The sequence below is a fragment of the Leopardus geoffroyi genome, chromosome B1 (assembly GCF_018350155.1).
Source record: "Leopardus geoffroyi isolate Oge1 chromosome B1, O.geoffroyi_Oge1_pat1.0, whole genome shotgun sequence".
Taxonomy (NCBI): Eukaryota; Metazoa; Chordata; class Mammalia; order Carnivora; family Felidae; genus Leopardus; species Leopardus geoffroyi.
In genome coordinates, this window is record NC_059327.1 from 114,872,186 (window position 1) to 114,897,477 (window position 25,292).

Below are 25,292 nucleotides of genomic sequence, written 5' to 3' on the forward strand. Positions count from 1 at the left end.
TCCCAGAGGAGCTACGTTTGATTCTGCTCCCTCTCCAGCAGCCTACACCCAGGTCCTACAGATATTTTTGGCCCGTGTTGAATCTTCCCTCTTAACTCATCATGGCTGCAGTCCTTGCTGAGGTTCTCAAGCCTGCCGTCTGGATTATTAGAATAGCCTTTGCAGAAATCTTGCCACCTCCAGGCTTCCTTTCTGCCAGTTGATCTTCCGTGTTGCTCCCGGGGGGTTTTTGCCAAAACACGAATTGATTGTGTCACTTCCCAACTTAAAAAATGGTCAGTGCTTTTTGTTTGACAAAGTGCAAACCACTCAGCGCGGATCTATTTACTCTGCCCCGTCCTGGGTTTTCCCTTCGGTCCCTCTTGCTCATCTGCAACCTAGCCCTTATGAGTCCTGTGCTCAGTTCAAACGAGACTATTAGCAGTTCCCCACATACACTGCGGGCACTGCACATGCTGTCCCTGTGCTTGGAAAGCCTGTTTTCCCCTGCCACGCAAGGGATACATGTGCAGTGTTTCTCACGAGAGAGCGTTAGCATGCAGAGATTTGGTTCTTGGCTAGAACCAGATGACCCCCTGCTTCATCTTGTAGAACTTAACTTTGGTGCTGAAATTTCAGTGGACGTTCCCAAAGAAAGTTATAGACATTTTGATGCCAAATAGAAATTTTCAGCCAGCTGTTTGCCGGGGCAATCTACTTCAGCTTTTCAGTCTTTCTTTTCAACTGTACAAGGGGAGTAGCACCTAGGGCCTGTGGTTGTTTATCATATATGCCTTCCTTCTTCCCTCTACCCCTCACTGAGACCTACCTCAGTTGCACTCTCCTCTGTGAAACTTTCATGATCTTTATTCAGATTCCCCAGGTTCTTCCAATGCCATCATTATAGTTTAATGATATCAAAATGCTTCTAAATACTGAGTGGCATCCTTTTCCCTGATTGAAAAGAGGATCTGCCCTTCGTATAGATGACCAACCAAGGGACCCAAAAACCAGTATCACAGACGATGTCCATGTTTACTTCCACTTAATGGCTGTTCATGGAGGAACCTCTTCTGAGCTGGCCTCCCGGCTTGGTCATTAAGAGCACAGAGAGGACAGTCGCAGGCCCTGTGTCGTAGTAAAGGTATTCTGGTTGCAAGCACATACACATGCTTTTGTACTTTATTTTTGCATTCTTTTTTTTTTTTTCTTTTTAAAGAACGTTGTCCTTTTAATCACTAACCCTTAGGTACGGACAGTAGCCTTTCCATGCTCTGCTTCTAAATGGAAAAACCCTCACAAGTGCAGTGTGCTGAGGACTGACATTCATTGATTCACTCCATCTTCTGTTTGCACCAAAATCTTTAATGCCATTTCTGTTAAAAATCATGCAAAAAATATGTGTCTATACTTCATAGTTTGGTTTTGTGTCCTTAATGATTAACACGGTATATAGTATTTTAGACTAGATTAGGTGGAGTATATTTGAGTCCTACAATTTATCTTACACATCCTTTTTTAATGTCATAGCTATCATTGTGCTTTCCGGTCACTTCCGTATTTTTTCTAAAAGTTAAAGTGTCCTTTCTACTCTAGCCCAGAAAAAAAAGCAAAGTGCCCCCTACCCCTACCCCCTCCCTCCCCAACCCTACTTCTCAGCATCTGCTGCAGTTGGTGGTTTCCTTCACTTAATCAGAGTCCCCAGTGTTTCTCTTGTTGCTGGGCCAGTCCCACAGCCTTTGAAGTCACTGTCCTCCACACTGTCCTCCTTCTGAAGGCAGCACTGGCAGTCATTTGATAAGAATTGTAGAGCAGAGAGGAGCTCTGATTTGCATTCATAAGGATTTCAGGAAATCAGGAATGGTAGTATCCGTGCTGTCCACTCTTCCCCTTTGTTTTGGGAATTCAGAAACTCCTGTAAGGGTAGTAGTTGACTTGTTTAGTCAACGTTGAGCACTTACTGAGCCCCTAACTAATGCCAGATAGCGTCCTGTGACCTGAAAGTAGTGTTGAGTGAGGCAGAGAAAGTCCCTGCTTTTGTAGTGCTCACATTGCTGAGGGTGGTTATTAAAAAGTAAACAGAAAAATAGGAGTGCGGTCATAAAAATAAAACAGGGACTGACTTGGGTGGGGTTCTGCTTTGGGTGTGATGCTCACGAAGGACCTTCTGAGAAGGTGATACCGATAACGACCTGCTATCCTTGAAAACCAGAGCAGTGGCTGAGAAACGACCCGGGTAACTGAGCATTGTGCTGTGGAAAGCACTTAGACTGAGAACGAGGCCACCCAGGCTCTGAGAGAAGCCCCTTCCTGAACTGTGTGGCCTGGGGCAGGTCCTTTAAAGCCAGTAGACCTCCGGTTCCCCACTCCAGTGAAAGTGCTGGGTCCTTAGGCCTCTGAGACACCCTGTGTCCATGGCCCTCCTTCCTGCTCTGCGTTGCTCTTCCGTGATCTGCACTGCCTCCCAGTGTTGCTGAAGAGACTCAAGTCTCCTTTATGTTTACAGGTTTGTAGTCCCCGTTCTGGGAGTGGTTCCACAGAACTTACTAAAGCACCTGTACGGTCTTGAAAATGACATGTAGACAGCGTGGCTATTTTTCAGTTCCTGTGTAGATCATCTCCAGCCTCCCCTTCTCCACCCAGCGTGACCGCCTCTGGTTAGGGAATCTGGTTCTCCACTGGTGTGAGCCCCTTGTTGGCCACACTGCATCCACACTAGTGCTGGCTTCACCTTAGAAACAAGCCAGTGACAGATAAACTGTTTGATTAGAGCTGATCCTGCCAACGACGGGGCGTGAAATCTCGGGCAACTGGTTTCAGTTTGGAGGGAAGTTGCTGAGTATTAGCTAAATCCCTCCTGATCTCCTCTCCAGTGAGGTGGAGCCAATGGAACCCAGCACCCAGGAGGGGAAGATATCGTGACTCCAATGTGAAGATGTATTTTGAGAGGGTTTATTTCTCTTAGGTACACAGTGGAACTTAACCCTCTCTTGGCCTCCTAAAAGAAAAGTCCTGTTAATTTAGATCTTTGAGCTCAGATGACCATGCATGGAGCACAAAGGCAAGAGAACTCTCTTGCCTCTGAACTAGCATAGGACAACGAACTGTAGGGAAAATATCCCCACTTAATAAGGAAAATCTTTCCTCAGGGAACACAAAAGCCCTCTGAAAATTTGTATTTCTGGTCCTTGAAAGATAGACGTTTCATTTACTGCTTTCATGTTTTTGGTGCGAAATACCATTGCAGCTGTCTCCTGCAGCCCAACATAACTGGCCTTTTAACAGTTCCCCGTATACCAGTTGTGTCCCCATCTTCCCGTGTGTTTCCACTTGCACGCTTTATACGCGTATTCACTCTGGTGAAATCAGTGGAAACGAATGAGCATTGACTGGTCTCAACACTTTGCGGTGACTTTTAGGATAATTAGAAACGGGCTGCACGAAAGAGTTTCTTTCAGGGTAGAGGTGATTCCCAAGCTGTGTGGTCTTCCAAAAAAGCCAAATTCATCCTGAGCTTTTAGGACGAACTTGTCACTTGTAGGAATGCTGGAAGTCCAGGGCCTCGGGGAATGAGCCTGCACACGTTCTGCTGTGTCCAGCTCTAGGCCACTGTTGTAAATGCCAGTCATTTCTTCATTCGTTCTGCAAACACCCAGCGAGGACTACTGCAAGTCAGAAACGGCACTAAGCAGTGGGGCACTTGCCAAGTGGACTCTGTCCCCTCCCGGAGGGGCTTTTAGTTTCAGAAGATAAAGACATAAAAATAAATAGGAATTATAAAGTAATACATTCTGTGCTATAAAGGAGATGGATACATTATGTTAAAATAAGAACAAGAAGTATCTACATCGGAGATCAAGGAAGCCTTTCTGGAGTAAGTAACCCTTGAGCTGTGTAGCCATGAGGGGAACAGTGATCAAGTTGCTGGGAATTTCCAGTGTTTTGGTCCAAGTTTATTTGGAATATGTAACATCTCGAGAGTTTGTCAGAAGTCAGAGATTGTCATCAAATACTGAACTTCCCTTCCTTCCTTACTTAATCGAGATTCATGGGAGTTACAGAAGATTTAAAATTTTTGAAAAGCTGGAGAGAATTATCACTCCAAGTTTACTAATGTAAAAACATACCTTTACAAATTGGCTTATTAATATTTACTTTAACAAATGAAAAAATCCCATTATCTTAAAATTACATAGATTGAAAAGATTTTTATATCTCAACATACTCCTTTTGACTATATAACATCAAAGAGCTAGTTTAAAAGAACAAACTATCTTTAAAACAACACCTTTTTAAACACAGAGAGATACACACAGATACCCACATACAGACATACTCACAAAAACTTAAGGTTTTGGATATTGGTGTAATCTCTACCTTGTATACTTGCTAACCTGAGATTAAAATGTGTTTTTTACTTGAGGCTTTGTTTCCCTGGGGCCAAGAGGTGTGTGGGAGAGGTAATTTCTAGTACAGTATAGAATGCAGTAGTTAATTGCACAGTGCTTAGCTTTACATCTCTAGCTTTCCATTTGAGGGTGATGCTCGGGAGCCTGATGGGCTGTTTATTAACTAAGGGCTGGGGGCCCGGGGCCCTGGTGCTCACGCAGCCTCCTGACAGCTCTGCAGCATGGGGCTGGAGACACCTCCAGGACCGGCCGTGGGACTGAGGGTCTTTCCGAAGCTGTGCCCTCTTGGAGTCAGGGAGCCATCTGCGCCCAGGGGTCTCACGGACAACGGTGTTCTGTACAGGCTTTGATGCCCACCCTGCGAGCTTGCCACTGGTGCCTCATCTTCGCCCTGAGTTCTGTGCCTTGAGAGCAGATGGAGTCATTAGGTATCAGCAAGCCTCTGGCTCTTTGCTTCTGGTTGACATGGCCAGTTAGAAAGCAAAACCAAGCTCTTACAAAATAATAAAGTCAGAAACAAAAACCTTCAGGCTTGTTCAGAGTCTCCAAGTAAAAATTAACGTTTTGAAAATGGGAAAGAGGAAAAAATAACATCCTGCTTTCCACTCTTCATCTTTTTGTCCCATGCTTAGACACTATGGTCAAATACTTTGAAGTGTCACTCAACAAGCAGGAGATGTGTGAGGGTTCGGGGCTCTTGGGAAGGGAGCCTGAAGCCTGGCGGCAGGTGGCTGTCCAATCAGGGAGACCGGCCCCCCATCGCGGGACACGGCATGGGGGCAGTGCCTGGCCATGCAGCCTGCTTGCGCTCCCAAAGCACCCCTGCTGCAGCCCTTTGACCCGGCGCCTGGGCAGCTAAGTTGGTTGAGTGTCTGACTCTCGACTTCATCTCAGGTCATGATCTCACGGTTCATGGGATCGAGCCCTATGTCGGGCTCTGTGCTGACAGTGCAAAGCCTGCTTGAGGTTCCCTCTTTCTCTCTACCCCTTTCCCGCTTGTATGCATGTGCTCATGTTCTCTCTCTCATAATCAATAAGCAAAAAATTAAAAAAATAAATTTTTAAAAAAAGAGGAAGCCTCGCCTAGTGGGGGACTTCCTGCCTGACATTTTGCCAGGCAGCCGCTGGTGTGGCATTGGTCTTGTCTGGGTCAGCAGGTTGCTTTCCTAGGAAATGGAGATTTTGATGGCCCGGAGACACTCCCACATGGCACCTTCCCTAGACATGTTCCTGTCTGAGGCGGTGGCCTACTCGTGTCTTCCTTCCTCTTATGTTTGTCCTCAAATTCCTGCTGAACTTGTCACAGATTAGTAGAAACCTGTAAAGAATTCACAAGGCAATGACACTTAACTATAATGTCTCTTAGTAAGAACATTCAGTAAGGAAAATCCAGACGTCTGGCTGGAAGGGCAGGCGTGGTCACATTGTCCTGGAGAGAGAGATGGCTGCATAATGACACTGTGTGGCTACACTAAATGCTGTGCGGAGTGCAGGTTTTCAAATTCTGACCATTCTTCAGGACGCCGTATGCTGACTCATAGCACAGGGGCCTTTGATGGCAAGAAGAGACAGCCCATGTTGGCATAAGGAGAACGGGGAAGTCCATTTGAAGGATGCAGTGGCATCTTGCGGAAGCCAAAGACAACAGTGCAAATGACCCAGAGAGAGGACTGGAAGTTGGCCTTTTCCTGCTCTTACATGTGCCCCTGAAAACTGCTCTCTTCTGCCTTCTGTAGATCGACTTTCTCAGTTCTTTGATCATGTATCCAGAGCTCCCGAGCTGACACGTTGTGACGGTGTCAGTCTCCCAAAGAGATGAGGATTCAAATTCCAGAGAAGGGACTCCAGTCATGGGTCAGACTCCTGCCTCGGTCCACAATCCGCTGTGGCCAGAGGGAACGGTCACACCGTACAAAATCGCCGTCGGGCACACTATTCTCGCTGTGGGGGGTGTTGGAGTTGGGATAATCAAGAAGGGGCTAGGCAGCAACCCAGCGGGTGTCCGTTGCAGCTCACCAGTGAGCCGGTGACTGAGATCTGTTAGATCAGCAGCCGTGCTTTAGTGAAGATGTGGGGGAGACACTCATCCCTGTGGTGAAGGTTTTTAAAATCTCTCCTGTGCTACAGTGTCAATTCTTCAGTGGTCAGGAGAGCCAGAAATGTGTTTAAGTTGCCTTGGGAAGCTGAAACAGAGAAATGGACCCTTGGCCAGCAAAGTTGCTCATAATAGGAGAGGGAGAGGCTCATTTAAACCCTCTTGGGACATGTAATATTTAGTATTGTTCATGAAAGAGCATGAAATTAAGATCAGTGCACTTAAGAATAGTTTAGAGAATAAGAAAATTATTTTGGACAAATTTGGTTTAAGAAGAATGGTTTTCTCACTGAGCCATCTGGAACTATTGAGGAAATGAGCCCTTCTGGATAATGGTTTCCCAGAGAACTGTAGGTTTCCCTCTTTAAGTATCAAAACATGTAATTCGTTTAACTCTTGAGTGCCGCTCAACTCTTTCTCCTTCAAATTAAATATTTCTTAGTACCTCATGCCGTTGTTCTACGGTGCATATAGTATATGGTAACAAGGACTCGGTGCTGTTTGCCACTATGCTAACTGACCGCAGATAATGTGGGATTTTAAGAAATCTACTCCTTTATCATTTTTGTACCTTCCCTTCCTGAGACGCTGCCCTCCTCTCAAGTAACACGTTCTTCCGATCTGTTGTGTGGGTTCGGGAACCAGAAAAAGAAGTATATCTGAATAATTTAGAAGTTAAAAGTAAATGGGCTCTGCGTTGGTGTATGCAGGGTGGTCTTGGAAGGAAGGGGGCGGCTTCTGCGCATGAATTCCTCGATGGCACTGTGATAGCTTGAGGCTCTTTTACTTCCTTTTCCCCAGCTGCGTCCTTTAGACCTGAGGCTGCCGGCTGGCTAGCCAAGCTCCCGATGAGTGAGGGGAGCCTGCCTAAAACCATCCGTGAGCCTTGGCAAAGTCACTGTGTCTTTCTGGCAGAATGAGAGGACAGTGAGGGCATCTCAGTGGGACAGTAGTGCTCATCTTCTTGCTTACATTTGAATTCATATCTAACCTGAAATTTTCTAAAATTTTAGGTACGTTCTTTGAGAATATCACAACAGACCTCTCTGGCTGCCCTTTTGCGATGACTTTTCTCAATTATCATTGTGTGTCTGGAGATACTGTGTTTCATAAGAGATATTTTATGTTTCATAAGAGAGGTTTTGCAGAATTCTCTACTGGTCTGTACTTTCCACCAGAAGCTCTATAAATGGTATGAATTCTGCTCACTCCCCCAAGTATGCTGAGGCTGGAGCATCAGAAATGGAACGGATGTTTCTGGTCCACATATTGTGTCCTGGGTGCTCTGCTAGATGTCTCTGCTTAGATTACCCCATGCCAAGTCTTGAGGCAGCCCTGGACAGGGATGAGGAAACACCAGTGACTTGTCCAGGGTCACGTGACTGGGGTGCAGCAGGGTCGGGTTCGAACCTGGATCTGTCTTTAACTCCCAGTCTCCACCCACTGCAGTAATAACCCTTATCGTGTCCTTCCAATGCCAGGCACTCGCCAAGCTGACCACACATTGTCTCCTTTTATCCCCTCAAACCCACTTTATGAAGCGTGGGGACTTACTGTTTCCATTTTACAGATGAGGAAACCAGGGTTTGGTATGTTCGGGTAATTGGCCCAAGATAACCCTGGTAGAGTAATGAAGCCAGTGTTCAAACCCAGTCCAGGACTATGCTTGGAGCTCTGCTGTGAACCCCACAGTGCACTGTCGCCTCCCTGTGCAGCAAGCATATGCTTAGACATACACACACACACACACACACACACGTGTTTAACAGTGGAAATTCTTGGTTTGAAAAGAAAGTACGCACTGATCCTGTTGCCTCATTTTTAGGAGGTGAAGTTGGCATCTTTGGTATGGGAGAACTTCTAGAGAAATGTGAATTGGATAAAGAATTTGGAGATGGAAGGTTGAGGTGGATCTACATAGTTCCTGTCTTCCTGAAGCACTTTGTCTTATAGAGCTAAAATGATGTTCTGAGGCTCTCTTATTCCAGCAGTTCTTCGAGAATATTTCTGTGTTGTTTCCAGAAGTAGCAAGGATCTAGCGAATAAGACCTGCACGGGGAGGCCCAGCCTCCCGTTGTGATGTATGTGCTCACAGAGGAGACACAAGGGGCTCGTTGGGAAGGGAAACCAACAGCTGCAGATAGAAACCAGAAGTTTCCCTAGAGCAGTTTGTTAAATAGTTACACGCCTGCCTCAGAATCATCTCAACGTTGCCCAAGTCCGCTTTCACTGATAATTCACTTTGAATAACCACAGGGGAGGAAACCGCATGGATTCAGTAACCCTGCCTCGGAATGTATAGCCTGGATCCAAGCACAGGGCCAGAGACCCGTCACCGCACTGACCCCCTTCCTCCGGGCTCTGGGCACCTCCTTGCTTCAGAGCTTGTGGCTGGCAGACTGACCGGTCTCGAACTCAGGGACTAAAGACACACCTAGCTGCAGAAAGACGACCCAGTGGCAGCCTCCCTAACCACACACTGTCATTTCTCCTCTTTCTCAAACGCTGGGTGATGTTCGCTTACAAGGGGCTGGAGCTGGCTTCTGTAGGTTACACTTGCAATCTTTGAGGAGATTTAAACTTCACAGTTAACTTCTTATGCCTCTTGTTCTCTTTAGCATCCTGCTTTCTCACAGAGCATAATATCCTGGGGTAGGCAGTAGTCTAAGATGCAGCCCACCTCCACAGTGCTATTGACTAGTGACGGGCAGATGGATGATTGGAAGGTAGGAGAAGAAAATGAACGACAGTTTCGCCCCAAGATACAGTAGAGAGCACATCGGTTTAGGGCTCAACAGTGAGTCCTGCCACCTGTAGTTTGGGTGACCTTAGGTTGTTTAACCTCACACCACCCCCAATTTCTGTAGACAGGCAGAATTCCGGGGCGGGGGTGGGGGGATGGTGGCTGTTGTGATCATGTGACGCTGAGCGTGTAGAGCGTGTGTCCCGTGCCTGGCATATCCGTGCTCAGCAGACCGTGTTTTTCTTCCTTCTCCCTCACCAACTCCTTGCAGACAAGGCCACCTCAGAGCCACAAAGTCTTGAGGCCATGACCCACAGGCCCCCAGAGGCACGGGTACTGTCTAGGGGTCGTGATGCACCAGTCATGTAATGACCGTGGGCCTCAGTGTGCTCTGAAATAACAAGGCCCGACTAGCTCTGTCCTGCTTGCTTCCTGCTCTAGAAGTCATTGTCTCTAGGTCTCACGCCCTGAGATAACAGCACTCTGTCACAGTTTGCCCCAAGGCCGGCCAGGAGGGCTAGGCAGTTGGCATGAGGTGTGTGGGGTGCTGCTCTGGGGGCACTTTTTGCAATTAAAATCTGCCTCTGTTTACCTTTTGCAAAACTTATCTCTGATGTTCTCTCAAATCTTGTGTAATGACTGAAAACATTTTAAAGGTCCTGCTCCTTCCTAGCAACACTTGGGAGGGGGGAGAAGGATCTTTCTATTCCGGCCCATCGTTTTGGACTCCTCAGCATTTCTGAACAAGGAAATGGTATCACTCGATACGCAGGGGGTATTCCCAGGTTGTTCCTACAGAGCGGCTCCTCTGCCCCCGGCCTGGCCTGGACAGCTGGAGCTGACCTTCCTCTCCTCCACCTCAGCCTCAGGAAGGGGCTTGTTTCCTGGGCCCCTCCCGCCGGGGACAGCCTGAGGCGGGGGGCTCGGCTGCAGACCCCAAGGATGAAGCACTCAGCTTTTGGTAGCGTCTTCGTTTGAGCCTGTGGAGAAGGACTCCCTCCCCACCCTGTCCTTTCTTGCATCTTTTGGCATCAAGGCCTAGACAGTCCTAATGCCTCCGAGTTAGTGCCGTTTACTTACCAGAAATAGATCCAGTCATGAAATCTCCAGCCACCCCTTTACTACTTGGGCTCTTCGTAAGTGACTCCGCCCTTTTGAGTTCCTGGTTCCGTTTGGTTGGTGGGATATTTTTGTCAAGATTAGAGTCTGGTCCAAGGGAACTTCGTGGGTTTCAGCTGGATGGTGGGTACGGTCAGGGGAGGGAGGGGACCTATGCCACCCGCCTCCAAACCTGCTCTACAAATGGCCCACGCGGTGACTCCTGGCGGAGGGAGCCCAAGCCTTGACATATGTAAGATGGGCCTCGCCGCGCTGCCTTTGAAGCCCGAGCAGTAATTGCCGGCTTTGATTGCACCGACTTCACTGGTGGGTTGGGCCGTGCTGGGGCTCGCCTGGCCTGGCCCAGCCACAGCCCCCCAGTGAAGCCTTAGATGTGGGAAGTCTCCAGTCTCCGGAGCCTCATGCCTGTGGTTTCTTGAAAAGAATTGTGATTTGACCTGTTTTATATCTATAAAGCAACTCTGTAAGCCCCCCATTTCTCCCATTTGGAGGTAAGGCTTGGTCTGCCCTGATGGCCCTGCATTTTAAAGGAGCAATCGCATCCAGTCTGTCTTATTTGATAGCAAGACACATTCTCTGCCAACTGATTCCAGTGCCAGTTACACACACATTAGAAGAGCATCCTGAGCGGGGAGGGGTCGCCTTTAGGTTTGCAGTTGTACAGAGCATCTGTGAAAGCAGCTTTCCAGGAGCATTTGTAAGAGGACGCTGGAATACTGAGACAACAGTGGGAAGATGTGAGGCTGTGCAAAGAAATGGCTTTATTAGGAGATACTGGGACTCTTTCCAGGGAAGCACACAGTATCCGTGTGGTAAATGGCCATGCTGGACAGCCAAGTTTGTGACTGCTCAGCTCAAGAAGGGAGGAGGAGAGGGCCCTCGGGTGGGGTGGGGTGGGGTGGGGGAGGGGAGGGGAAGGACGGCTTGCCGGGCCAGGAGTTGCAGGGTGCTGCCCCACGTGTCCGCCCTGCTGGGCGGGGGGTGGGGGGACAGTCTCCAGCTCTGATTTCAGAGTGAGCCCACCAGCTGGGGGTGGGGACGGATCGCAGCAGAGGGACAGTCTGTGCCCATCAGCGAGCAGTCCATCCTGATGCCTGCACTTGTCTCCAGCTGCTGCGGCTCCTAGCCCAGGACCGCAGGGCCACTCCTCATCAGGGGCAGCAGCCTGGACCAAACCTTTGAAAATCTGTGCTGCACAAGTACAGCGTAAATAGGAAAGTGCAGGGTGCCTTCCCCACTGGTCTAGGCTTTGCTCCTTTGTCCTTGGACAGGTACCGTCCTTCCTAGCTCTTATCTGTACCCTGCTTAAATTTTAAAAACCACAGTGCTGTAGCATGTGTTTCCCTGTTAAATAGGGAAAGGTCAGTTTTACAGAATAGGAATGGAAGTCGGCATCGCAAACGTTCTCGGTCAATAGCATTCTGTGACCGATCTCCTCCCGTCTCGTTTGTTTTTTCAGCAGCGACCTACATATATAGATGGTTTCTTCACAGTTCCCATCAGTCATTGTGAGGGTCAGTGCTGGCAGTAGGTGCGTTAATGATAAGAGTCACTGCCAGGTCACTATAGTGCTAACAGCCCTAATAGCTCATGGTGCCTACCCTGCGCTTGCTCAGCACCCGGGGTGGTGAACGCATTCCCCGTCCCTGTGCGCACATACGCATGTACACGTACGCGTACATGCGACCACGGCACAACTTCACCGAAGTAGACTTACTCTCCAACGTAGTGCGAGGATCTGGGGCTACCCTAGGGCTGCCGCTTTAGCCGTCACCAGATCACCAGAGCGGACTATTAAATGCAGAGATCTCAAGACACATGCCGTATGCAGTAGAAGTTAAAGGCCTGTGACAAACGCACATTAACAACATTTCGTTTGTTCCTTCTTGAGGTGGAAAACGAAGCTCATTCCCAACGTGCAAAGCCAAGGCAGCGACCCCGGGACCTCTTCTGGAGATGGAAGCTTGTTGAAAACCCAGACTGTCTCCAGGGCTTGCCCAGTCGACCCCAATGGAGAATTGACACCACCTTCACCCTGAGGTCACCGCTAAAGACGCTGATCCATAAAGACAATCACTGCCAAACCCCCCTTCATCTACTCCAAGAGCCAAGTTCCGAAATCAAGCATAAAAGGTTTCCCAGCCAAGCAGACAGAGCACCTGAGAACGCTAGCAGGCTGAGCAGCTGCCCTCCCTCCTCTCCGCGTGCACTTCTCAGCACTTCCCAGAGCATCTTGCGTCCACACCTGTAACCTTTTGGCAAGGACAGTAACTTGGCTACGTTTGCCTGCCAGGAGCAACCCGAGCCTGCGGCCGGCACGTCCTCACACCCCAGCGCGGAACTTTGTGGAAGACGTCCCTCTTTGTTTAGGTCTTCTTCTTCTTCTTCTTCTTCTTTTTTTTTTTTTTTTTTTGCCTTTCTCCTGAAGCTTTTATTTAACAGTGCAAAAGGATCAGTCTTGTGTTTGCTTTTTTTTTTTAAACTTGAATTTTTTTTAATTTACACTTTTTAGTTTAAACTTTCTTGTTGTATATTTTGCTAGCTATGAGCTTTTAAGTAAAACTCAAAGATCTGGAAAAGTTGGAAATAAAAACGAAATGAAAAGAAGCCGCCCTTTTCTGAGCGGCATCTTTTCCGGCAAGTGGCTTCTCTGTGAATTGTAACAAATAGTGGCCTCCCGTCTTCGTAAGGTGTTTGATAGAGCTAAATAAATGTAACAGCTGAATCCACGCCGTGGGTAGCAGTTGGCAGTCCTATTTCATTTTATTTTTCTTCTGATCTCCTTTGTTTAAATGGTAAACCTTGACACATACCGTCAGCAGGCCGGTTTGCAGTGAATTTTCCTTTCTTTCCTTTTCACCCCCTTGTTGTAAAAAGCCCAGCACTTGAATTGTTATTACTTTCAATGTTCTGTATTTGTATCTGTTTTTATTAGCCAATTAGTGGGATTTTATGCCAGTTGTTAAAATGAGCATTGATGTACCCATTTTTTTTTTTGAATAACAAGGCACAGCCTTTGCCCCAAACTGCCATCTAACGTTTGTCATTCCAGTTTGAGTTAACGTGCTGAGCATTTTTTAAAAGAAGCTTTGTAATAAAACATTTTAAAACAACGTGTCCTTTTTAAAAAAAAATAATAATAAGTTCCTAACAATCACAGCTGGTAATGGCGAACGAAATCCATGGGCCAGGCCCAACCTGGCCTCACCACATCAGAGGGGCGCCTTCCCCTGCCTGCAGGTCGTGCAGTCCTCGAAGGTATTTAGACGGCTTGGACCCCACTTCCTCCTCTCGCAGGTGTAGACATAAATCGGGGCCAGTGCGACGAAGACTGTCCCCAGGATTTGGATGGGAGTGACTCTCTTCCTCCCTCAGCGCCTCAGACAGCCACCTGGGCCCCAGCCATCAGCAGGCCTGGGGTCATTTTCCATCATCAGAGCTCCGCAGTCCTCAAACTGGGCTCCCCAAATCAAGGTGTCCCTGTGCCCCCACTCCTGTCTCGAAAGCCAACGTTTTCCCAGGTTTCAGTTTGTATTCCATAATCTTCCCTTAAGCTTTTCTTAGGCTGGTCTGTAAGTTGGTATCTGATTTAGCAAAAGCTATATACATTTTCAGTTAAAAAAAAAAATCAGTATTTCGTGGCTCTGCATCCCTTGAACCAGTTTGAGAACCATTGATCCCACCAGCCTGACTGAAATCTCTTGCTGAAGTTGTAGCCAGTCTCCGTTCCCAACCCCCAGCACAGCTGGGGAACAGCTGGCCCCACACTTGCATTCACCCTGCACGGACTGTGCTTGAAGACTGCCATTAAGTCACCGGCCCGTTTCTCTCCTCCCGCGAAGCGATCCGACTCCTTCCACCTTTCATCATCGGCCCTTTAATCATCTTCATTACTGTCCTCTGGAGCCTCTCCAGCTCCTCCTCAGTTAGTCCCAGACGTGAAACCAACCGGGGAGAACTCTATTCTGTTCAGGAGGCATACTTGTTACAAAGTTTTCAGACTCCTTTGAAAACCATCTTGAGTTTTCTTAAGGTTCAGGAACCAAATGCCCTAAAGCTGCCATTCATGCTCTTCCCGGGAGTTCACTAGAAAATCCAAACACAAACGGTGCAGGAGGGGGTAGTGAAGTGTTACTTTTATGGGGGGCAGGCCGGGGGGCCTTATGCCAACACGGTGACTGAGAAGGAAACTAGTAACAGTCTTCACCCAGTATGAGCCGGGATCCAAGGCTGGGAACAGGACCCACCAAAGCCCACTCCGGCCCTCTCTCCGGTGGTTCCTTTATGTTTTTATGACAGAAAAGATGAGTAAACGGTGATGAGGAAATGGGACTGTTTGGGTCCTCCGAGTCAGATATTCCCTCCACCAACTTGATTCCCTCCTAGGTCTCTATGTTCCTTCCAGAAAAACCTGTTTCTCCCAGATATCACGGCTGCCCCAGCGTGGTGCTCGTTCCTGGCCCACTCTGCCAAACCCTTCTGCAGGCAGCACTTTGGGCAAGGCGAGTCGGGAGTCTTCGAGAGGTGCAGCCCGACGGAAGCCACCCTGGGGCATCTGCGGGCAGAGGGACGCGTCTCCGGCTCTCTCTCTGTTTCATCTGGGAGTGATTCAGCTCCATTCCCTGCAAGCTCAGAGCCGAACTGTGTGCTAAGAGGAGGAGGACGGGTCAGCCTCTCTGGGAGCCCAGCCTTCCTCTGAGGTCACAGCTGGCACCCTGGTCCTTAAGAAGGGGTGTTTGAAACTCCTAGTTTTAGTTGGTTTCGTTGCTAAGGTTGCTGGCAAGGATCTGTCGAGCTGTTCGCAGGGGCCTTTGAACTGTTTCATGACTACAGCTGTCCTAAGTACAGTAATTTTTTCCCCCAGAGTTTGGTCTAAGGCAGCAACAACATGGAAACCTCTAATCAAGGGCCTGTGAGCAATAACAAGATGTCTGTGTGGCTTTCCTTCTGAAAGAGAAAAATCCTGAGGGGCTAATGCATGGTTCTGACAGAAAAGAGAAACTTAAATGTTCCACACGACATAGTAGTTGTTCTACAAATTACGTTTACTACTCCTGCCACAGGGTATTATCTTTCATACACAGAAACCTGGGGAATGTCAAGAGCTGCCCTGTGAAACCTAACTTCTCATTTCTGATAAAGGGTTAATATCCAAACGATACAGAGAACTCCGTAGGAAAAAAAAAAACAAAAAACAAAAACCAAACACTCTGATTAAAAAATGGGCAGAAGATCTGAACAGGCATTTTCTAGAGAGGACGTGCAGATGGCCAACAGGTTCATGAAAAGGTGCTCCACGTCCCTAATCATCAGGGAGACGCAAATCAAACGGCAATGAAAGATCACCTCACACCTGTTAGAATGCCTGTTCTCAAAAAGATAAGAAGTAAATGTTGGAAAGGACGTGGAGCCCTTGGGCACTGTCAGTGGGAACGTGAATTGGTGCGGCCACCGTGGAAAACGGTGTGGAATTTCCTCAAGAAATCAAAAGAACTACCATATCCAGCAATTCCATTTCTGGGTGTTTATCCAAAGACAACAAAAACGCTAATTCAAAAAAACACATGCGCCCCCATACTTGACGCGGCACTATTTACAGTGACCAAGATATGAAAGCAACCAATGTATCCATCCATGGATAAATGTGTAAAGAAAATACAGTATAATATACACAATGGAATACTATTAAGCCATAAGAAAAAATGAAATCCTGGCATTTGCAACAACTTGGCTGGAACTTGGGGGCATTATGCTAACTGAAGCCAGACCCAGACAAAATACTGCCTGGTCTCACTTATATGTGGAATCTAAAACAAAACAAAAAGAGCTCATTGATACAGACTGGTGGCTGCCTGAGGGGGGAGGTGGCAAGAAATGAGTGAAGAGGGTCAAAAGGCACAAATTTCCAGTTATAATAGAAGTCCCGGGATAGTATGGTGACTACAGTTAATAATACTATATTGCATATTGGAGAGTTGCTAAGAGAACCAGAAAAAAATCTTGTGACTATAGTGATGATGTGAACTACGCTTGTGGCGATCATTCCACAGTCTATACAAATATTGAATCCTACTATACACACGCACGTAATACATGTCCATTATACCTCAAAAAAAAAAAAAAAAAAAAAACTAACTTCTAGGAATACATGCATTACACCAAAATCGGAACTGCTTTTTAGTAGAAACTGAATAGTTTGACCTCAGTTAAGCATTTTAATACTAAAAGAAAGACGTGATTCCAAATGTATTGTGGACAAAACTAAGATCATTGGTGCTGGCCATCACCTAGCAGGTACCATTTTGCTTTTTTTTTTTTTTTTTTTTTTAAGTTTATTTATTTACTTTGAGAGGGAGAGAGAGACAATCCCAAGCAGGCTCCACACTGTCAGCGTAAAGCCGGATGTGGGGCTCGAACTCACAAGCCGTTGAGATCATGACCTGAGCCGAAATCTAGAGCCCCCCAGGCACCCCAACAGATAACCCTTTTGGAAGCTGCTGTTCTAACCCACAGCCCTCCACTGGGAGAACCTCCATGATCTTGCTCTGCAACTAGGAGTTGTTGAGACATGGAAGGAAGGGTGCACCAAGACAGAGAGACAGAGCATGAGCAGGAGAGGGGCAGAGACAGAGGGAGACACAGCATCCAAAGCAGGCTCCAGGCTCTGAGGTGTCAGCACAGAGCCCAATGCGGGGCTTGAACTCAGGAACAGTGAGATCATGACCCAGGCCAAAGGGGGACACTTAACCAACTGAGCCACCCAGGCGCCCCGAGAGAGCTGCTACTTCAGATAAACATTGCTGGCATGAATCAACCCAAGGAAAACTTTGTACCTGTTAGGTAATCTAGAATTTACAACTTTTAGTAAAACTTGAAGATGTTAACTGAAAACTGGCTGTTGCCCTTGTTGAAGAAGTAATGCTGATGCTTGTTGCCAGCAGGCCTATGGGCGGCAGTAATCTGGTATTAAAGATACAAATTGGGGGCATCTGGGTGGCTCAGTCGGTTAAGTATCTGACTTTGGCTCAGGTCACGATCTCACGGTTCATGGGTTCCAGCCCCGTCAGGCTCTGTGCAGAGCTTGCTTGGGATTCTCTCTGCCACTCCCCCACTTGTGCATGCGTCCTCTCTCTCAAAATAAATAAACTTAAAAAAAAAAAAAAAAAGACGGTGGATGTGCCCACTGAATACATTCTTCCTGAACACCTGCCAGTGGACTATACTCTAGAAAAATGGTTTCATGCTCTGTAAGACTGTCCTGCATCTGGATGTGTTCTCCTGTACAAGCGTCCTCTCCCCGAATGGTAATTTGTAGTTTTTTTTCCTTTCCTTTGTTCTCAGGTGTGGACGCCCACTGATAAATGTGATAACTTATCTCAACTTCCGGCTCCCTCAACTTTCTTCCCGGGTTAACAAAGGAAGGGAAATGGAGGGAGTGCGGACCGCAGCGGCTCCCTCAGGCAAAGTATGTAGGTGACCTCTCAGATGTTGCCCTGAGGGGTGTTTTAATCCGGAAAGCCCCTTTTGCAAACAGCCAGACCAAGTGTTCTTGCAGCTGTATTATGTGCGATGTGACCGGACCCAGGTCAAGAAGACAGGTCTTACATTAGGAAGGAGGTGGCCCACTGGGGAAAGCCCGGGTTTGGAGTCACACGGAGGGGAACAACGTCCACCTCCACCACTGCCCGGCGCTGTGCACCCAGGCCCTCCAAGCCACTGGCTCCTGGGCTGCACGAAGAGGTGGCTGACCTCCCAGAGGTAGGGGGAACAGGAAACGAGACAGCCGCCTGGCCCAAACACAGGAAATGGCTAAGAAACCCATTTCCCCTTGAGTTGTCTTGTAATTTGTTACTAAACATGTTTTGTCCAGTGTAAAATACGTTGTCTTTTTATCACCTATAGCCACAGAAGATACAAATCTATTTCTTCTGCCCATGGAAGCAGTTGGTAACCAGGACTAACCAGTCTGTTTTGGACCAAAGATCAAGAAAATACATATACAAAAAGGGCAGGATCTGGATTGTCCTAGATCTACACCGATGTGTTCATTTGACATTTCTCTTTATCATAGCCTGAGAGGTTACCAGCTAGATTAAGTAAGTTTCTGCTCTCCATTAAATGAATGGAAGAAATCAGTAGGAAATGTGTTATTTGCCAGATGGAATGAGAACACTGCATCCAAGTAGCAGACTTAATCTCACACCTGTTTTTCTTTATGATCATAGTGGAATTCGTAGATGACTCCTTTTCTTTTCTCCGTCTTTAACTTGTCTCAGCATTTGAACTCAGCAGAATCACTGAATTATGTTCTGTGCTGCAATGATATTTTCTCCTATGGAAAGAAGGTGTGAGGCAACCAAAGTAAAACAGAGTCCCACAGATTGGCCTGTTTGTTGTCCCAGGTCTTTTTTTTTTTTTTTTTTTTTTTTAAGTAAGTAATCTCTACACCCACCGTGGGGCTCAGACTCACGGCCCGGAGACCAAGAGTCTCGCGCTTCCCCGACTGTGCCAGCCCGGCACCCCTGTCATTACAGGCCTTTTCAGTTCAGATACACATGCTCGATCAGAGTAGGGTAACCGGTTTTACAATCTAACTTGCCCCCCAGGCCCAGCTCTGGAGATGCCCCGCAGTGCTCACAAAGCTGGGCCTGTACGGTGCTCACCCCGGGGGGGCTGCAAAAGCCCCAAAGTGCCTGGTGAACAGTCTCGTTTGTTTCCCACGTGCCAGCATCTGGCAGGTGCCGCGCCTGCTCCAATTCAAAGACTCCAGTAAGCTGGGGCTTTTCTCTCTTCGGTGGCTGGTCCGAGGGAACACAAAGTGTCCAGGCAGCCCTCGCAAAACGGGGCCCCTTTCTCATGAGTTCTCAACCTGAATTATCATGGCCACTCCAACCTTAGTCTGAGACTTTAGGATGACGGTCTCTATTCTCTCCTTCAGGCTTTCCACCCTACAACAGCGTCTCTGTCAGCAGGCTGGGGAATTTCCAGGGGTCCGCATCAGGGACCCCTGAGCGCAGAGGCCCAAGGGGCTCACTGGGGAGCAGGGAGGGGCCTGCAAACGACGGGTCCCGGCACCGAGGTGTGCTGTCCCTCACTGGCCTCTCAGCCTTCGGGAGCAGCCCACGTTAGTAAAAGGACACTATGAACCAGTTCTCTCTCCCAGCAGAAGGCAACCCTCAGCACACACAAGACTTAACAAGAAAGGGAGGACAACCGAGAAAATCAATACACGAGCATTAATGACCCACCATAGGCCTAGGCCTGCCAGCTGCTGGCAGAATCCACCCTGAGACCGGGTGCTGACGGGGAGATGTCCCCTGGACCTGCCCACACACCCGTGGTTCTCAGACTAGGACTTGTGTGCAGATAAGCTCAAGCTTCTGCAGGCCACACGGACTTCAAGGGGCAGGAGCAGCCCTCCGCCGCAGGCATCACGTATCAGCCTCACACCAGTGAAGCAAGAGCGTCTCCCGTGCAGGAGCAGCTGAGGGCAGACCGCCTGCTCCCCAGGGTTCCAACCAGAGGGCTGGGCAGCACCGGACAGTGGCTTCCCACTCCGCCCACCTGGCCCACCACAAGCCCACGTGGAGGTGGGAGCCATTGCTCTGCCCCCTCACCCTTCTCTAGAACCTTAACACAGAGGCTAAAAAGCTCTGGAAATCTGAAGTATATGCCCAAACCTCCATGCAGCTCCAGAGTGAGGCACTGAGGGCTCAGTCCTTCAAACTGCCCCAAGCAGAAAATTTACTTCAAACACTGTCTTCCTCCCCAGGTAGTTTTTTGGAGGCTTCTGTTTCCGGTGTTCGAAACCTGGTATGTGAGTCCAGTGGCTGTTTATGAGGAGGCAGCAGGAGGCACTTCTTATTCCAGGGTTTTCCGCTCTCATACCCGCTAGCCCAAGAAAAGCCTACATTTTCTGCTGGAATATTCCAGTAAGTGCATCTACAGAAATGAGGCTGAGGTGTCACACTGATACAGCCAGAAGGCAAATACCCACCCCACTCAGGTTACATAAGTAAAGCACAGAGGAGCTGAGCATCAGAACCCAAGTCTGTGGAATCCCCAAGCCCTTGGTTTTAATCGTTTATACTAATTCCGCAACAGATACAGTTGGTGAGACCCACATTCCGACACGCAGCCTCTCGCCTCGTTAAGGCCCGCATCGTTAACTTGCTGTGCGGCAAGGGGGCTCTGCCTCGACCAGCTCCATTATGGTCAGATGGAGTTCAGTTCTTCCCCTGTTCATACACCACCACTTCTCGACCCCATGTGTTAGAAAACTTCCCTCCTGTGCACTTGCTTTTTTCCTGGGGCCTTAAGTCATTCACAGTCTATGGCTTATACAGGAAAAGAGGACTTACCTGAGTGGCAGGCACCTCTTCCAATTCACCGAATGCTTCCCCGCGTGCTCCTTTCTCTCTGTTAGCCCTGACCAGTGCCTCTCCGAAGGCCTGGAAAGCCCTTCCGGAGCAGCTGAGGGTGGAGCATGGAGCGCTGGGTCTTTGTGCCCAGGTGGCAACAGCTTAACTTCCAAGGCTCTTTCATGAGTCTTGGGTGTGTTCTCAATCTTCAGCTCTCTCCCCACAGGTGTAAAATGTTTAGGACTCTGTAAGCCTAGAGGTTTCTAGGAGCCCGTCCTTCCAAAGTGGGCAGAGAGGAGGGAGGTGGGTCACAATTAGCCTATTCTGCTGTGCAGAGTGCTCAGCACCTGCATCCATCATCCCATTCATTCCTCAACAACCTTGCAAGACAAGTTCCATCATTTTGTCCATTACTATATACACTCACAAGACGAATACCGCATCCCCCGCCCCCACCAGGTTACACAGGTAAAGCAGAGAAGAGCCGAGCACTAAAACCCAAGTGTGTTTAACCCCAAAGCCCATGGTATTTATTAATCACTTAATACTGATTAATTCTGCACCAGATAAAGCGCTGAATAGAAATGGTATCAGTGATGGGATTTTTCTCTCTTCCAGTAGTTGAAATTTGTTCTGCCACAGACCGATTTTAAAAACAGAATTTACACAACCAAATGCGCTGAGCGTACAGCAATGCTTCCATTGTTCAAAGCATTTTTTAGATTGCTATTTATGTAGCATCAATGCCTATTTCCAAGAAAATTAGTCCCACAAAATTACAGCCGCAGCTTGTACTTCTGGTAGACTTAATTGGTTCCTTAGGTTGAAATGTTAGGGGGATTAAAATCGAGGGGAGACAAGACAAAAGCTGGTTTCAAATGTGTGAAAAGTAACTCACAAACCAAGAGAGAAAACATAATTAGCATGTGTCGTATAAGCCGTGACTTACATGTTAGTCCTGCCGTCTCCCGTGATTAGTGGTTGAGCCTCCAATGTGCTTCTGAAAGCTGACATGTTAAAGAGTCAGAAAACTTATTGTGTAACAGCACCCAGTGGGGATCATTGTGTACCACCAGATTTTTATATAGAAGTTGCTCAGTTCCCAGATCAGGTCCCACCTTACCACCATCCCTCACCATTTAACCATCCTCACATTGGAAATCTACCTTAGGATTGATGTCAAAAGGCGTTAGCCAACCGTTTTCCCCCGAGAAACTATTATTAACAGTGAATCTTATAGATACTAAAGGGCGACAGTTTTTATTTTACAAAGACCTCTTCAATAAGCACTAAAACCGTTCTTCAGAGAACTCCATCCTGCTAAGCACAACTGAAGCCCAGGGTGACAGCTAAGCTCACAGGCTCAGAGCCTTTTTTCGGCAAGCCATTTCATCAATTGTGTGATTTTCTTTTTAATCTCAGATGTTCGTTTCTTTAAAACATTTATTTTAAGTAGGCTCCATGCCCAATGTGGGGCTCGAACTCATGACCCGGAGATCAAGAGTTGCACGCTCCACCAAGTGGGCCAGCTAGGCACCCCTCAGATGTTCATTTCTGTTCTAAGAATAAAAATAGCCTAGGAAGGAGTACAGGAGAGAAGGGGGAGAAAAAGTGTCCTCTGGACCCAATCCCTGGGTAGCTACTTTCCAGATCCCATCAGAGATCCCTGCTTGCCGTCTGGAGGAAGGTCCAGATCCGGGGGGCGAGAAGCAACGGCAGCAGCGAGGCCGCCCTCTCTCCTGCACACGTGCTGCCAAGCAGCAGAGGTCACACACGATCCCCCGGGCTCTTGCTGGGGCTCAGTTTGTAACCACGGGTGCGGCAAACAGGTGGTGGGCCCATGCTGGGAAGCAGAGGCATGCTGGGAAGGAGGCATTCCTTCTCTGCGGGGTCTGGGTGGGAAGCGGCTAGGCCAGCCGGACACGCAGAGACGAGGAGACCCAGACCCAGACAGCTGCCCCTGCCTTCCATGTGCCAGAGGATGTTCAAAACTCCTTCCCGGTCCCAAGCCTGACATATGCGACAGGGTTTCGGAAAATGATAAAACAATGTTCAGAGGCCAAGCTTTCTTTTTGGTAGGCTAAACGTGCACTTAAAAACCTCGGCCACAAAAAAAGACCACCGCGACCCCCAGCCTCACATCCTGGCAGGGGGTGATGGTCATACCACCTAGTTGTCTCTTTCCTGGAATTCAATGGTTGAGAGAGAGAGCCCTGCCATCTCCAGGAGGAGGGCCCCTGTCCTCCGGGCAATGCAGTCAGAGCAAGAAGGAAATAAAATCTCCTCCTCAGCCCAGGGCTCACATCGAAGGTCAAGAACCAGCCTGAGAGTGAGCAGGGGCCGTGAGACCACAAGGGTAACTTCAGTGATGGAAAGGGTGGTGGCGTCAACAGGTGTTTCCTTTTTCTCGTTAGGAAACGTTCTAGAAGAATAACCTAAAATTTTCCTAAACCAGGTTCTATGTGTGGTAGAAATGCATGTAACGTATTTACTTATTTTCCCATTATGTGCTACAGTTAGCTTCAATAAAAAAAAAAAAAATTTAATAAGCTCTCTTTTTATCAACCATGAACTGGAAGGGGGAAAAGAATCTCTCAACCATTAACATCGTGACCCAGGACACCAAACGAGGATGAGCATTCTGGGGACAGTCCTGTCTTGAAAATCTGGATTTCAGATTTTCAATCTTGCTATTTTGTTCTAATCTGGACCTGCTACCTTGGGCACATCACTTAAGTTCTCTCTTTTCTGAAGCCACTGGACTTCAGGGTTTCTGATGTCTTTCCAGCTTTAAAATTCTATCTTGGAAGACACTTTCTCAAGCCAATGATTAAAAGAAGCTTATGTTACACTGTTTCTCTTTGTTGGCAAAGAAGAAACAGATGTTTCTAAAAAACTGTTTTCTGTGGCCTTATTATTGCTTTACTGGTAAGAAATCTGGAGTGACAGCCGCAGGCGGGTCATACGTAAATGCCTTCTCTGGCCACTCCTTCCCCACCACTGCCACTTTAAAGAATAACAACAGGCCAAAGAAGATGGGGCATAGTTTTTGCCTAAATTACCAACCCTTACTTTTGTAGCCATTCAAGCATGTTACGACTTTAAAATTATACACACGTTTATTTCAATTCAAATTTTCACCGATTAAAAGATTGCATTTTATTAGAATCAATTTACAGGCAGTTTGCAGCAACGATTTCTCATGGGGGAAAAAAAAAAAGAGACAGACAAGAATCATTCAGACTTTGGATGTGAATGAAACCTCTTCCTGCAAACAAACACATGGAGATATTCCCACAATCCAACAGGATGAGCTGAATAAAGACGTGACATCTTATGCCCAAAATGTAGGGTAAGGCCTGAAGCTGCAGGTAGCACACGTCCTCATACAGGCAGGATGCAGGTGCCGCTCAGCACAGCATTCACAGGCACAGCACACACGTGTCCAGTGGCTCGTTCCTCTCCCATGTGGCAGTGATGAACACAGCACGCACTGGGAGGAAGTGCCGTCCCTTTTCCAAAGTGAATGAATCCAGGCAATTCTTTATGAAAATGATAAGGCTCAAAAGAAATGTTTGCTCCAAGGCACCCAGGGTATAAAGCTTTTTAGAAAATACACAGAAATGAACAGACTAAGAAAGGGAATTAGTTCTCAAAGAAGAAATCTGCTATTATTAGAACTAGTATAAATCATTACTCCAGATAGAGGACAATCAAAATGCACACGGAACAGCCTGTGCTGTGTGAGGGAACATCTGACAAAGAACATTCCCACGGGCACTTGGGGGAGCCGCTGGTAGGTGCTTATGGGGGTTCTTCCCGGAGCCAGAGAAGCTGTGCCTCACTTGTATTTGTAAAACCCTTCTCCGGTCTTCTTGCCAAACTTGTTCTCAGCTACCAGCTTATTCAAGGACGGGCTGGGCTGAAACAAGGGGTTCTTTGCATCCATTTCATGCCACCCTATTGAGAGGAAGAGAAAGGGCTTAGGACGAAGTGCTGAGTTTATTTTTACATCGCAGCATTCCCAGGGCAAGTCTGGGGAAAAGGGTCCCTACTCTTACATGGGCGAGCCCTGAGGCCACCACAGCAGAGGCAGGAGGCAGGCTGCCCTGAGGGGGCCGTATGAGCCCTGAAGCGGACGGATGAGAGAGTGCCCCAGCTAGCTCTACCCCAGCCCGCCCGCCCGCCTCCCCCGTCTCTTCCTGGAAATTGCTAATGCCAGCGGTCCAAAAACAAAACCAGAACCAGTTATTCTGCTGGTTGGACCCCTCAGTGGCACAGAGAAACAACTGGAACGCATGTTAAAAATCTGAATTTGCTGCCACTGGTATTTTGCATCCTCATAAAATACAAAGTTCATGCTCAGTTAGAAGCGTCCTCGCTCCCAAAGTATTCTTTGTGAAACTTGGGAGCATGAGCTCCGCTCAGCTTCAGTAGCCCAGTTTAGTAATTATCTTTACCGTGTCCTCAGAGCCCCTCCAGTAAACTACATTATTATCTTTAGATGGCTGTGTAACTCCGTTGCAGTGGAGGTTACCCAAATCAGCATTTACAACACAATGACACGGCGTACCAATGTGAGTTTC

General features: G+C 47.8%; 2 protein-coding genes and 1 long non-coding RNA gene across 9 annotated transcripts in view; 1 reads left to right on the top strand and 2 right to left on the bottom strand.

Annotated features, from left to right (window-relative positions):
- The window catches only part of LEF1 (lymphoid enhancer binding factor 1), a 121,640-nt gene extending 108,182 nt beyond the window's left edge, over nt 1–13,458 (top strand). For all 6 annotated transcript variants that reach the window (XM_045470897.1, XM_045470893.1, XM_045470917.1 and 3 more), the window contains one exon: nt 12,237–13,458. Coding sequence is in view for 3 of the 6 variants with exons in the window: in XM_045470893.1 (XP_045326849.1) it covers nt 12,237–12,316 (80 nt within the window). In the remaining 3 variants the exon portion in view is untranslated. The remainder of the gene's footprint in view (nt 1–12,236) is intronic.
- LOC123594247 lies at nt 7,092–23,917 on the bottom strand. 2 transcript variants are annotated; one of them, XR_006710722.1, is made up of 3 exons: nt 23,807–23,917; nt 14,757–14,762; nt 7,092–7,104 (listed from the first exon to the last, which is right to left on the bottom strand). It is a non-coding gene; the product is annotated as an uncharacterized LOC123594247 (long non-coding RNA). The 2 variants fall into 2 exon arrangements; XR_006710723.1 differs by lacking the exon at nt 14,757–14,762 and adding an exon at nt 18,549–18,556.
- A 7-nt stretch (nt 23,918–23,924) lies between these two features.
- Nucleotides 23,925–25,292, bottom strand: part of HADH (hydroxyacyl-CoA dehydrogenase) — a 49,292-nt gene continuing 47,924 nt past the window's right edge. The window contains exon 8 of the mRNA XM_045470942.1: nt 23,925–24,666. Coding sequence (XP_045326898.1) covers nt 24,548–24,666 — 119 coding nt within the window. The 3' untranslated portion in view covers nt 23,925–24,547. The remainder of the gene's footprint in view (nt 24,667–25,292) is intronic.